Below are 15,071 nucleotides of genomic sequence, written 5' to 3' on the forward strand. Positions count from 1 at the left end.
CTTAATTTGTACCAACCTTAATATTTGCATTATGAATCTCTAGAAATGTAAATTAATGAAATTAATTATAGGAAGCATTTGATGAGTAAGAATTTCAACTGATTTAATTCTTGCAGCCAAACTCTGACCTAAACACTGAGTCTGATGAGTCAGAGACATCTCCTTTGCCTGTGAAATTCTTCAGAGCAAGGAAGCCCTGTCAGTAGAATGGATAGTCGCAGGGTTTATTCCAGCTGCAAGATTAAAACAGTCTCAAAAGCACATTAAATGCAATGACCTTCCATCCTTGTTGCTAACTGTAGGCCCCAAGTGTCCAGAGTATGCTTAAAATACCTCTTGTTACATTAGCACGTTCAGCTTCAGGCCACACAAGCAAAGCTTTAAACCTCAAATAAGACAGCAAGTGTGCTCACGTTTTCTATTGTAGGAGTTTTCACTGTATGTTTGTATGTAAGCATGAACATATGTGAAAAAAGTGTGGATGTTAGGTGAATTTGGGCTCGGAAGGGGGATCAGGCTCACATTTAGCTCATGGTCAATTTTGCCCATTCACTGAAGGCTTTCCTCCCATTGCAGGGACTAAGTAATGGGAATGTTTAGCAATAAAGAATGATATACCTGCAGCGGGCAAATGAGTCAAACCCGAAAGTCTTATGTGAAGATGATTCACCACTTGTGATGGATGTGATTTTGACTCCATTTCATGTTTTAGAGGAGTCAATGTTTGAAATAACTTACTTTTAAATCCCATCTACCAGTGGAACAAGCGAAACAAATAAGTGGAAAGTATTCTACCTTGCGGAATATGAATAGTCACCGTGTAAAAAGGCAATGGTTTCCCTTAAAGCATTTTCAGCAAGCAGTTACACTGTGCTTTTACAGCTTCTTACTTTCCAGTCCCAGCACGGCTGCACAAAACTCCTTTCTCCCACCAATGGTCTCTCTCTGCAGATGCTACTAGCCCAGCCCTCAGTCTCTTGATGGGAAAAAGGTCAGCATGAGTGCTGAAATGATGAAAGGAATTTTCTACAGGTTAGTTTGTTAGATTTCATTGCTGCTTTTTGCAACACTGTGATAGCATTGCTCACAGTGAGCAGGGCTTTTACCACAGGAAAAAGCTGGGACCCCTGGCAAGGAAAGCTACTGCCACTAGTGGGCTTTTGGAGTCAACCATGCCGGGAGTTTGTGCTCCCTGTTACCCAATTTGTTACTTAATAAATAAGCTTGCATTTCCTTCAGATGAGGCAAATGACAATTCATTTTTGTTGTCTATTTGTCAGGAGCTGATACTAAAGATGGTGTTTTGTATGGGATTCCAAATACATATGCTCTTAACAATAAGGACATCAAAAATCAAGGTGTCCCAGTCATTGTTATGACCACCATCCTGGTTCAGTTCTGATTCACAGTGATGGCCACAGTTTTGTGAGTCTGAATTTAGATTGATTAGAAGCATAAATTCTTTGTATCCCTTCATCCTTCATCACTGGGGTGAATGCATGTTAAAAATACTGACTTTAAAAAGGAGAGTTTCAGTTTGTTCCCTCCCACCCCTGAAAATTAATAAAAGAAAACTGAGGGGAAAAAAGGTGTGGCAATGTCTAGTACAGAAGCTTGATATTTTTGTCTGTAAATGGTGAATGAATATCAAAAGATTTCCATCTTGACAATGTTATACATGTGCTGCTTGTTATAAAACACCAGGTTCAGGGCAGTGTAATCAGTCTTCAGTGTCTGAGTATATCAGTGTCACAATTTTCTACGACAATCTCACATTCTGAAGGAAACAGTCTCATTATATATATAAATATATGTATATATTCAAGTGATTTATCTGAGCAATGAAATTTTGGCATAAATAAATGTACTTCATAGCCAGACTCAGCGCTTCTTTGTGATCTCTGTAAGCCCTACAAGAGACCAAGGAGATATTTCTGTCATCTCTTTCATTCACGTTAGTTTCCAGTTTTCAGGCTGGACTCTCTGCACAACATATCAGACAATTCTCATACAATATAATACTACAAAGTAACCTTAGAAGGATAATTAAACCCTATCAAGATGGTAAAATTATTCATTATCAAAGACAGTTTGATTTAATTTCAATTACTGAAATTTTATATGGGATACTTTAATAGTCTTTTCTTACTGTAGACAGATGTATGAGATGCTTGAGTATTTTTAATTTTAACACCACTCCAGTATCTTATATGTCCCATGCATAGCCCAGAGGACTGACTGCAGCTGAGAGTTCAGAAATCCTAAGTATATGTCTTGGGAAACCTGGTTGATTAATATTTGCAGAATATCTTGAAAATACCTATCATGGGACAAAGGTATTCTCGGGGTATCAGATGATAAAACGGCAACAGAGGATTGACCAAATTTGTTGGATATTATTATAACTACACACACTGATTACCTGTGCAATTAAGCCTGGGCGGCTTAATTAAGTAAGCATAAGCGAGGGAAAGGGAAAAGCCACTTGCTTGGCAAGGCACAATAGAATCATTAAGGTTGGAAAAGACCTCTAAGACCATCTGGTCCAACCATCCCCCTACCACCAATATCACCGACTAAACCATGTCCCCAAGCACCACTTCCGACCTTTCCTTAAACACCCCCGGGAACGGTGATGCCACCACTTCCCTGGGCAACCCATTCCAATGCCTGACTGCTCTTTCTGAGAAGAAACGTCTCCTAATTTCCAACCTGAACCTCCCCTAGGGCAACTTGAGGCCATTCCCTCTAGTCCTATCACTAGTTATCTGTGAGAAGAGGCCGACCCCCAGCTCCCCACACCTTCCTTTCAGGTAGCTGTAGAGAACACTTAAGGTCTCCCCTGAGCCTCCTCTTCTCCAGGCTGAACAACCCCAGTTCCCTCAACTGCTCCTCACAGGACTTGTGCTCCAGGCCCTTCGCCAGCTTCGTAGCCCTTCTCTGGACACGCTCCAGGGCCTGGATGTCCTTCTTGTAGTGAGGGGCCCAAAGCTGAACACAGTACTCGAGGTGCAGCCTCACCAAAGCTGAAATATACCATATATTTCAGCTATTATACATGTATATATATATATGTACATACATATATAATATACCAATACTATAAACGATTAGTCTTACAGCTGATAAGCAACAGTCAGGGAAGCTGTCGACCTTGCATGTTCTCTGTCACAACGCTGGATGTCTCCTTCACCAGGCAGCACCCCAGGCCAGCCATCAGGAGCTACCCTGAGCTTGAGTTGGGGAGCTGCTTTTACAGGGCTGTGACTTTCAGTTGTCTGACTGACCTGCTAATACGAGTGTCTCAGGTGTGTTTCTATAAGGCTGCTGCTCCGTGAACAGCTGCACTGTTTGCTGTGTCTACTGTTGGGTGAACAGTCTGTTGATGTCCCTGAGGACGTTGTCTAGACTGTTCTTGAGCGACTGAGTGGGTCAACACAGCTGTGAATTGCTTGTGAGCAGTCCATTGATATCTTTAAGGACTACCACATGATAAATCACAGATTTCTCAGTGTAAGTTGGTACTGGAAGCAAGTTTCATGAGCACTCTTTTGTCCTGTTGTCACATGCCATACCTGAGGAAAGGAGCATCTCACCACACTATCAAACAGCAGTTATGCAGAATATTTTATGTTAGAGTTTGGAACAATTAAAACCAAGGTCAATTTGTAAAACAGACTGAGAGCCTAGATATGACAGTTCTGGTGTCTGTATAAAAGAAAACTATGCAGAGTTAACTCCCAGTCAAGGGGTTTTCAAACAGTCCCAGCACTCTGAGCAAACTGAAATACTTCTCGTGTCCGCTTAGTATTTTCCTGTCCATTAGTATTTTATCTACTAACCTTCAGTGCTGGAGCTGTGTGGCTCTTAATCTTGGTTTATTTTATTTTATTGGAACTTTGTTTTTAAAATTCATGACTTCAGGTTATTTCAGTTTGTGTTCATACATTTCAAAATAATCTTAAAGCAAATTAGCCAAGCCGAAATGCCCAATTTGAAGACCGTGTCATATCTTATTGCATGTGAATTTTTATAATAAATTAGACCTCAAGTTCTGATCAGTCCTCAAAAATTAACTATGCTGAGGGAGTAAAAGAAACAACTGGGATTCATTAGTTCTAGATTTCCTATAACACTTAGTAAAATATAGGTTTTTTTAATTTTTGTTTTTATTTTTTTTTATCATAAAACTAGAAAGTATGCAAAATAAGCAGCTAAAAAGATACAGTGTTTATGAATAGTATGGTGATTATTATAAACCGTGTAGAAATAAAATACCACCCATTAGAAAAAAAATAAGCCATTGTGATTAAAAACAAAGTTTCTCAATAGAATAAAAGTATTTCGGGACTACTATCTTTTGCATTGAATCTTAACACATCCTTAATGTAGTAGAAGCATAAGGTGAGCAAATGTGCTTGGTAGGCATTTTTAGGAAACACATTGTGGATAGTCCAGTGAATATGAAAAAAAACACAGGCATTATAATAGACACAAAATTAAATACGTGATGATAAACTTTGAAAGAGTCACTGCACTGTCTTATCATGGTAATTCGAACAGCTGTTGAATTCATTTAATTTTGATTTTCAAAATCTTTTGTCAAGGCTTATGCCAAAAGATTTTAAAGTTGATAAGAGATAGATCTCCTGTAGATTAGTAACTGATTAGAAGCCAAATAAACAACATCTAGGAATGATTCAGCTTTGGGATGGAGGAAAGGGACTCCTGATCCTGTAGACGTGTGTTCAGTATATTTATAAAAAGTACAGAAAAAGGCTAAACAGTGAGATGATACATTTTGTGCAAAGGTGTTTATGACAGTCAAACTAATTGGACTGCTCATTATTAAGGGATTTGAACATCTGACACACCAGGAGAGCCTGAGAAAGCTGGGACTGTTCAGCCTGGAGAGCGAAAGGCTCAGGGGAACCTTAAATGTGTGTATAAATACCTGACAGGGGTAGTAGAGAAGATGAAACCATGCACATCCCAGCAGTGCCCAGTGACAGGACAAGATGCAATGCACACAGAAAATTCAATTTAAGCATATGAAAACACTTTTTTTTTTTTTTTTTTTTTTGCCTTGAGGGTGGTCAAACACTGGCACAGATCTCCCATAGAGGTGGTGGAGTCTCCAGCCTTGGAGATGCTTGAAGCCTGACGGGACACAGCCCTGAGCAACCTGCTGTAGCTGACCTTGCTCTGAACAGAGGGTCGGACTGGAGGGTATCCAGAGGTGACTTCCTGCCTCAGCCATGCTGTGAACTTGTGAAATCCTAACTACCATGAAGAACAATGAAGAATCTCATAATATTGAATGACTGGGTGATGACAGCATGGGTAAATACTGAGACTCAGTAAATGCAAATACTGCATATGAAGAAAGCCAACCACAGCTGTATATTTACAAGAATAGGATCCAAATTAACTACTACCACTCCAAAAATAACAAGAATAAGAAAATAATTTGTGATTTACTGTTGAAAGTTCTCTGTAAAACATCTTCAATATTCAATGCCAGTCAAAAAGGCAAATAAAATCTTATTACTTAGCAGGGAAGAAAACAAAAACAAGATGTGAAGTGTCCTCTTCCTTTGTAGAAATCATTGTTTGAGCTTGTTGTGAATACTCAAAAGGAGCCTGGTAGAACTGGAAAAAAGCAGAGAAGGATGATGAGGAATATGGGATGGCTCTGTGTAAGGTGGGGCTAATAAACAAAGGTTCTTCCGCTTGCAAACAGATGACTGAGGTGTGATATCATAAAGGCTTATATGAGTGTTACAGAGAAAGTGAATAAGAAGTGGTTATTTTCTCTCTATTATACACAAAGTAGCGAACATCCAACAATTTAAAAAGAGGAACAACTGAAGTACAACCTTTCTAATCCAATTAAATGTGTCATTAAATCACAGACTTTGTTGTCCCAGAACACTTTGGAGGCCAAGTGCTTGAAGGAATTGAAAATGCGATGAGATGAAGAAGTGGAGGGTAGGTTCACAGAGAGGCTAGGAGTGACCTTTGATTCAGGAAACCTCTTAAACTACTTGCTGCTGGAATGGTGTATCAGAAAACTTCACTCTAGTTTTAATGCTGACACTGACACTTTTTTCAGCACCTGCTACAGGTCGTTGTTGGAAACAGCACTTTTCTGGTTGTATCTCTGGTTTGATAAACAGGGGCATTCTCATCTTCTCTTGGAAGAGTTGGGGTTGCTGAAACTTAGGGCAAGAATGATGATTTGTTTTCTGTTTGCAAACTGACCTCCTCCTCCTTACTCAGTTTTGCTTCTTTTCTCAAAAGCACGCTCACAGCAATATTTTTGCCTTTCATGTCAAAAAGGCATGTATTAAATCATGAGTGCTGTACAATGAACTGGGTGACAAAGGCCACGTGGTACATCTAGACATAAGGAAGCTGTGTGTCACTTTCTCAATGCCTTTTTGTACCAGGACACATCCTTATACCTGACTTTATTGAATAACAAAATAATGACTTGGAAATTTCATGGGCGAGACCCAAGACCTATATTCCTTTTTCCTAAGCAAGATGTTTTTTATACAAGACTTTACAGATTTCTCATCATTAGAGCTTTTGGGGGGCAGTTATTTGTCTCTCGGAGGCACTGTTATGCAGTGCCATGCACATTCACAAAATCAAAATCTTTATACCACTAGCTGGTATGACTTTTTTATTTTTTATTTTTTATTTTTTTCTGGAGACTTTGGGTTCTCTTGCAAGCCCAGTCTTCTGGCCTGTGCTCCACTTGGATCAGTTCCCTTCAGTCATAATGAGGATTATGCTACTCTGAGGAGACTCCTTAATTCAAATTCACATTTGGAACCTCTTGTGTATTCTGTTGCACAAAGACACCTAACCATCACCGTGTGTAACTTTTTAATTGTATGGTATACCAAGTTTATTACCATACTACCAAGCTTCTCCTGGCAACGTGCATATGCATTAGAGTTTGTGGACACCACTTCTAAACTTGGATTACTTGAAGTGATCGGTGAATATCTTTGCATTATACCTACCACACCTGCAAGTCAACTTTCCTGCTACCCTCCCACCAGAGAGCCGAGCATTGGCTCCCCCCCTCTTTCCAAAACACCGTAGCCAAAGCGGGCCATGCTGAGGGCCATATGGCAGGCTGCTAACCCTGAAAAGCTATTTAGTTTTAGAGATTAACTGCTATATAATTATGGCTAAATAAGAAAAGGGTGTTGCTGCCAGTTGAGAGCCACGCTACAGCAAAGGGTGGCCCTCAGCCTCCAGGCTGGAGGGGCTGGATGTTTCTCTGATCTGCTGTGTCCTGGGTATTTTGGATTTGCTCAGTGTCCATTTCAGGAGCTTTTTATTTGTGTTTTGGTTTTGTGTTCATTTATTGAAAGTCATGAAATTCTCCCTTTGATAACTCTGGCTTTTAAAATTTGTGCTTTTATTCTTTCCAGGCAATCTTAAGCTTCACAGGCTATATTGTTGTTCATAGATTATTCTAAATGTCTTTCTAGTGTCTTGCAGTGCATTCCCTTCAAAGGTCAAGATGGCAAATTCCCATTTCTATTAAAAAAAATGCAAAAAGCCTTGCTTTTTGTCAAATCAATTTTGTACATTAGTTATGAGTTATCAGTGATTAGTAATTATTGTTTTGGAGAGATTTTCACCTTCTAAGGAATTAAGAATATTTTATAAAGAACACATGTAAATATATTAGTACCCCTTAACTAGCAACAGTGTAAGTGTTTCTGTAATGTACAAATTCATTCATCCATGCCAGGCTTCTGAAGGCTGTATTTTTCCATCCTTATTCAGGCTGAGCAATACTCTGTGACAGTTCTATTGAAATCCCTGAAACAACTTTCAGAGTTAGAATCTACTTAAACTGATTAAGGTGACAGAGTCTGACCTTTAGGGTAAGATCCAAAGCCTCCTACTGCTGATAAGATTTTTTCTGTGTACTTCTGTGGTGTCTTTAGTTCAATGTGCTTTGACTTGTGACATTTGTGTAGAAAAATGTTGAAGAGGAGAGTCAATTTTTTTGACTAAAAGTTGTATTTGAATTTATCTCTCTCTCTTTTTTTTTCTTTTTTTTTTTTTTTCAATATGACCTTCAGTATTTTGCTAAGAACTAGAATTTTTAATGCTATTAATATGATATCTCTTTTTATACAGATGCATCCATTCAGACTGGAATTTATTTTTGTTTTATTTTCAGAGTTGGTTGTAGTCAGTGTTATTACTGAATCAGTCTCACCTGAATTATTGACTATTCTATGGGGACAGAGAAGGAAAGCATCAGACAGGGCACTGAACAGCTTGCATAAAGACTTCTTGAGACAACCGTATGCATTTTGAGCTCCCAATAGACACTTTAAATTTGCAAGAAAAGCATGATTATTACAGTTTTAGGTACTTCCATGAACTAAGCGCTCGAGACATCGAATCCCTTCTTCTTAAAGCTTTTGTTCAGATTCCATCACTGCATAAAAGCATGATCTATCTTCACCTTCTCATCCTCCTCTCCACTTGAATCCAGGGTAGGCAGAGCTTACGCTACAGATGCTATTGAGCTTAAAATGGATACATTCTGGCTTGGATAAATATGGCACATTGAGCATACAAAAAATATGGTGAATCATCGGCAAAAAGTCAAGCAAAGATGATTCTCCTGTATATCACAAAGTTTTTCTAAACAGTTGTTACAAATACACTTCTGAGAATCTAAAATACCTGACGTTGGTAAGAATTTGACCTTCATTTAATAAAACACCACCCGGCTTAGTTTAGAGCACTCTACTCCTGTTTAGCGTGGTTGGAAGTTGTGCCCTTTAGTGAATCATGTACATCAAAAAGATACACAGATTTTGTTTGATTTTTACCAACCTAAAGGCAATTGTGGTAGCTTGTTGACTTGAAAAGTATTTTTTTTAACTTAAAATAATTAATATAGAACTTAAAAGGAGGCTGCTCTTTTTCATGCTTACTATTTACTTTGCTTAGAGGATCCCACAAGGATATACTTGAAGAGAAGCAGTGCAACCTGTCCCTTTCTTCTTCCACCCATCCTCAGCAAGGGGATGCTGACCCCCTTAAGCAAAATCAGAGGTGTAGATCACTCTCCCAGTCCTATGGTATCTTTGTGATACTTGTCTTTGAACTTTTTTGTAAGGATTTTGATAATTTGTTCAGTCTCCTTATTCTTTCTTACAGAATTTTCTTTGAAAGAAGTATTTCAAAAGCCTCAGTCGCAGTAGCAGCTTTCACTGAGGCTGTTTCAATTTTACAGTACTTAAGCTTCAGAATCTAGTTTCCAAACTCTCTGTTGAATCAGGCTGGAAACAGACATTTGAAGTGACTGTTTAGCAAAATAATTATTTTATCCCAGTGGTCTAGAATGAAAAACATGCAAATATGAATAAAATGAGCTCATTTGGAGGGCACTGAGCTTTAATGAATAACCATTTATATAACAGCAAAATAACACAAATTAAAATCTGTTGTGAACACAAGCTCTCTTATAAGAAAAAATTAAGTGAACATACTGAGAGTTAAAGACACTGGAGGCTTAATAAGTGTGTTCACTGCACGAGGAGTGCTGAATGAAAGAGGAATCGCATCAGACCTTCACAGAGTTGGCACCAAACTATTTTTGTTTCCCAAAACAATACTATTATCTGGTGTTACAACACACTGAGCTTGAAACCTTACTCTACTAAATCACTTTGGGTGAAACAGTGAGGAAAACCAATCCTTCACCTATCATCCTTGTGCCCAGATTTCCCCGGAGGTGGCAGTTTCACTGGGGGGTTTTTTGTTGACAGTGCATCTGTATCTGGAAATTAGCATCAAGCTGAACGTTTCTGTTCTTTAAAGACTTGGATGGCTTTAAGCAAAACAAACAAACAAACAAAAAAACACAAATGTCTGCTTTGTTGTTTTTGTTTGCTTGCTTGTTTGTTTGGTTTTTAATTCGTATTCTTTCTTGGTCAGTCTGAGCAGTATAATTCCAGAGTTAATGTACATTATAAAGAACAGTTATAGGCCAGTATGATCCTAGGTTTTCTGTGAGTATTCTCTTCAGTATCTGAAATGTTAAATTTCTTTATTTTGGCTACATTTATGTAAATGTCGAGTCTTCTTGCCTATCATCAAGTCAAAGACATATATTACCTTCAGATATCAGTGTTGCAAATCATTTTTTTTACTGCTCAAATACAGACGCACAGCAAAATTGCTAAACAAATGTCAGATAATTATTAACTGTCCACCTCAGCTGAATGGCACAAAAGGCATTTATTTGATGCTTAATCATATTTTCTGTTAGTACTGGTAAAACTTTTCCTGAGCATTCAGAACAGGTTAGCAGGGCCTTTCCTCCAGCTGTGAAGTTCTTCATTTTGGAAAGAGCAGAGGGAGGTCCACTCTCACCTACGGTAAAGCTTTTTTAGAGTCTGGATGTGATATAATTCATGTGGCTCACAGATTTACATCTACATTCAGCTGTTCCAGCCAGCAGGTGGTCATAACTTGCATGAATAAATGAGATGAATAAGCAGAACTCATGTGAACAGCAGGGCATTTGTACAGAGCTCTTTAAAGACCTCTGCTGCTCTGACAACAATGAATCATACATTTTCACTTAAAACTCATAACTGGTTTTACACTGTGGTTAACCTGTAATGATAGAAGGCATATATTCACTGTCCTTAAGTTGTTTGCATCACTAATTTTGTGTTTCTGTATTGTGACAGCTGGAAACAGCGAGAGCGAGGGCCAAGAAGCGGTAAGGAAAATAAAAGAAGAAACTTTGACTGGAAAAGGTAACATACTACATCCTTTTCTTTATTCCTGTATTGTTGCTGAAGCTTCTCTTATATGAAATTGCCTTGTGTATCGTTAAAGTTTTCTAGTTTTGAGAAATTAATTCTTCAATCTGAAACAGGATTAAGATATTTTTGTTAAAATGCGCTTGATTTCCTCATTGTAGGTCATTGCAAAAGAGCTGGCTGCAAGTTACTGTCTGCGTGTGCGTGTGTGTGCATGTGCACAATGGTTTAATGACTGAGCAGAAAATCAGAACAGTAGTCATTTTTACTAAGAAGAGGATGACAGCAAGTTAGAGTGGGTGCACTCTTTTTCATTGCTGGCCTTGCCCGTCATGGTGTGTATGATCCCATAAAAAGGGTGATTTTTTGAAGATGTTCCTAAAAGAACTGGGCTGCCCAAATGTACTATTTGATGCATGGCTAAGGCTTATAATCCGTCACGACATTTTTTTTTTTTTTTAATAGATGGACCTTTCATATAAAGCCAAAATTCTTGTGTTTTTGTGGTTCTTTCGGGTTTGTTGTGTTTTAATCTGCTGAGAGATCATGTTGAGAGAGGCATAAGGAGAGCAGAGCTTCATATCTGAGAAAAAGCATATTGCAAATATCTGCTGTGTGATTATAACTTGCAATTTATGATGGAGGTTAGTGCATCTAATATTTTCATCTCTTGGATTCCTTGGGTGTAGTTCCTAGTAGTGTGTGATGATTCACTGCTGCCACTTTGATGTATCATTTTTGGCAAAATAATAGAGCAGTGTTGGTACTCCACCCTATTTAGGATCTTCATGGTTTCTTCTGAGATCTGATTCTGTTTTTGTGGCTCTAATAATTACTGTTATGATGATCAAAATAAGTTAATTATTGTGTAAAAAAACCCTTTCATTAAGATTTATCTTTTGACTTAAATAAATGTGCACCCATCATAGCCTCAGGATACATGTATGCTAGTTAAAAGCATCATAAATTAAGGCATAGTCAGAAGGATCATGAAGGGAAAAAGGTAATTATTACATCATTTAAATCTTTTGCTGGAAGTTTCTGTACAGAAACCAAAAACATTTGGAATTAATTACATCACATGACCCACATGAGGTCAAATAAACCAGGTTCTGCCTTGTTTTCTCACATCTCTGTGACAGCAGACCTTTCCAGCATCATAGGCTTACCTGATTGTTCTGAACAAAGTAAGCTTTAAACTTCAGTTAGAAACTTCGTCAAGATATAGCTGGCAGGTGGAGGAAAATTAAATTGCATATAACGTTGACTGAAGTTGTTCCTCACTATAATTATGATGACTGAGGCTTTAGTAGATTCAGGACCTGATAGACTTAGCCTAAAACAAACTAGAAGAGTATAACCTTTGCAGAATGTGTCTCTGATTGGGTGATATTTATATTTGTAAGTGCATTACTGTACTAAGGACTCAAGTCTGGGAAGCAGTCCTGTGCTATTGCTGCTCATAATTTGCACATTGTTGAAATATGTGTGCAGGTATTGTGCAGGACTAGCCTGTGAAAACACACCACCTTTCCAAAGGCAACAGTTCAATGTCTGTTTAGTCACTGCATTAAAACATGATCAGTTACCTTGACCGTTTCCTTTTTTTGAGCACTTTCAGTATACAGCATACGGGTTATACAGTAAAACAGAGCAAGAGACCTTGTCCTCTCCTTATTGCCTCCCTGAACAACATGCCGCACAAACGTCACCAGAGACAGCTCTGGGAAAAGGTCAGGCTTGTTGAATGCGTGTAATTACAGTGTTTTCAAGGCGATGCCATCCTTCTACTTCTTGGCCCACTGTCTGCCTGGGGCTCTGTCTGCTATCTAAAGGTAAGTAGTTTTACTTGACATAATTTGCACTCACTTCAGGGACAAGTGAGATTCAGAGGATGTACATAAATGGTTCCTATGAGGTAGCCAATGAGCAATAATGTGTTAACAGCTTCAGAGGAGGATGGTGGATAATAACATGGCTATGCACAGAGGTTATGCTTTTTTTGCAGCAGCATCAGGGCAAGACATGAAGAGGGGGCTGGTAACCTTTTTGAATAGAAGGAAGCAGGAAGCCTGATTTCCTATGCTGGAAGCATTGAAACTAGAGCCAGTGCAACAAAGATGGAAAAGCGCTGGAGAGGGAGGCAGTTGTGGCAGTTCCTCTACGAGGTGGCAATGCTAAAGGGACAAAGAAAATCTAAGCAACGTGTCACATCACCTCTTCCTACCACCCACCCTCTCCCATGGTACTATACCAGAAGCCTCCTTGGTTCCTCTTTCCCTACTTCTGTTGACTCAAGGGTTTTCTCAACTGCCTCCTCTAAGACAAAGCAGTTGAAGCCATCAGATATCCAGAACAGACCAGGAGAAGTGCTGCATTATCATTATTATCAATTATCACATGGACGCTGTTTCCAAAAGGCCAAGGGCAACAGATTGCTATGTTCTGAATCGTAAAGCTTTGGGGAAGCCAAAGTGATGTGGGCATTTATCTTGCTTCCATTTATTAAATTGGGAACGTGTACTGTTAATAGTAGTAATTATATGGCTGGGAAAATTGTTGATGGCTAGAAATTGCCACAGATATTCTAATTGTGTAAGTTTTGATTGTATGCATAGGGCGTGTCTGTATTAGTGCATTAGTTCATATCAGGAGAGCGCTTTTCAGACAATGCTCAAATGTTGCCTGCTTGCTGAGCTCTGGTCCTCATCTGGAAGGGCACTGCAAGTTGTGACCTGGATTCTCCTTGGAACAACCTAACCTGGGTGGGAGATGAGCTGCAGCAGTAAAAGACCATCAGAGCAAACTTAAACATTTTCTGAAATAAGAGTTTCAGCAATCTAGAGAAATGTGTATATCAGGTCTCCAGCCCAAAATGAGCTCTAGAGGTTCATTTCTGTTGATCCAAACTACTCGTGAATGTAGCCATAACCACAGTTGGAAGCCCTGAACAAACTACACGGAGTTACAGAACTTGGAAATTTCTGTGATAAACTCATCTGTCAGTGATACTAGAAAAAAAATCTTTCCATGTACCTAGCAGAGTGTGTCTCCTGACTCAGTTACCCTCAGTTTACATCTCTGCAAATGAAAGCTGTTTTCAGCCTGATGATTACAAACATACAAATGTTGGAAACTAATATATAAACATGAATGAAAACTTTATTCATTCCAGCATAGGTTCAGCAATTAGCAAAAGTTTATGCATAAATATAACATAGCACAGTACCAAGGAAATACTCTCACAACTGCAATGTAGGAGCAGGAGTTGCAACTAGACTCAAAGGAGGAAAAAATAAAAGTTAGTGAGAATATGGGGTGTAAAAGTCATATTAAGCACAGACCTCTTCAAAAGGAGAAGCCTGTGTTTAATCTCACCCAACATTTTTTGTGGCAATTCAAATAAAACCACAATTATAAAGCTAAGCACTAAATCCACAACATTCATAAGGCTTCCATTTGAAGCTAGGTGAGAAAGGAAGAGGAGACTTTCTCACTCAGAGCCAGAGGAATGCAGAGGTTAGCATGGTGGCAACCAAATTGTGTCATTTACAGTCTGAGCCACATCAAGGCAGCGTGGGCCAAGCAGTAGGAGGAATGATATCTCCTTAAAAACACTGCAATTCACATACATTCAACAAGCCTGGCCTTTTCCCAAAGCTTTCTCTGGAGATGTTTGCACTACATATTGCTTAGCAAGGAGAAGACAAGGTCTCTTGCTCCCTTTTGTTATATAACCTTTTATTGAGCAAGGAGATTTTCCTTGTTATCAGAGATCTGAGATCGAAGAGTTTGCCCAAAAGAGGAAGGGGTAATCTAGCCAATAGGTACCAAGCATAACTGCAGAATAACTCACGGGTGGTCACTCCACTGGGGCTTATTTATATGTCATGTACCAATTTTAACAGTACAGTCCACATTTTTCTCACTTACACCTGTTTGTTGTTGGCTTTCCCTTCAGGAGAGAGGAAGTCAAGTGCCCAGTGTTCCCAATTTCCAAGATTTTAGATTTATTTTTGCCCAAGAGTTTATGGTGGCATGGGCCAAGGTTGTGTAAGCCAGTTTAGGAAAAATCAACGTTTTATTAAAACGTGTGAAAATGTCACCCAGGATTGTTTCTTTGACATGGCAAACGATGTCATTATGGAAGTGGTCATCCAGTTGGTGAAAAAAAGTAGAAAATATCTGTTGTTGAGATGTATTATCTATCTATAAGTGTGCATAAACATGTGTGATTTATGC

The 15,071-nt window shown here is 38.8% G+C and overlaps 1 protein-coding gene and 1 long non-coding RNA gene across 3 annotated transcripts in view; both read left to right on the plus strand.

The window, feature by feature from the left end:
* DHRSX (dehydrogenase/reductase X-linked) overlaps positions 1–15,071 on the plus strand; it is a 168,435-nt gene that overhangs the window by 39,559 nt on the left and 113,805 nt on the right. For both annotated transcript variants that reach the window (XM_035542092.2, XM_035542090.2), the window contains one exon: positions 10,755–10,823. In XM_035542092.2, coding sequence (XP_035397985.1) covers positions 10,755–10,823 — 69 coding nt within the window. The remainder of the gene's footprint in view (positions 1–10,754; positions 10,824–15,071) is intronic.
* On the plus strand, positions 732–5,740 carry LOC126913308 (uncharacterized). Its single transcript, XR_007708270.1, has 2 exons — positions 732–1,032; positions 5,092–5,740. It is a non-coding gene; the product is annotated as an uncharacterized LOC126913308 (long non-coding RNA).

Source organism: Cygnus atratus, chromosome 1 (genome assembly GCF_013377495.2).
Source record: "Cygnus atratus isolate AKBS03 ecotype Queensland, Australia chromosome 1, CAtr_DNAZoo_HiC_assembly, whole genome shotgun sequence".
NCBI classification, from domain to species: Eukaryota; Metazoa; Chordata; class Aves; order Anseriformes; family Anatidae; genus Cygnus; species Cygnus atratus.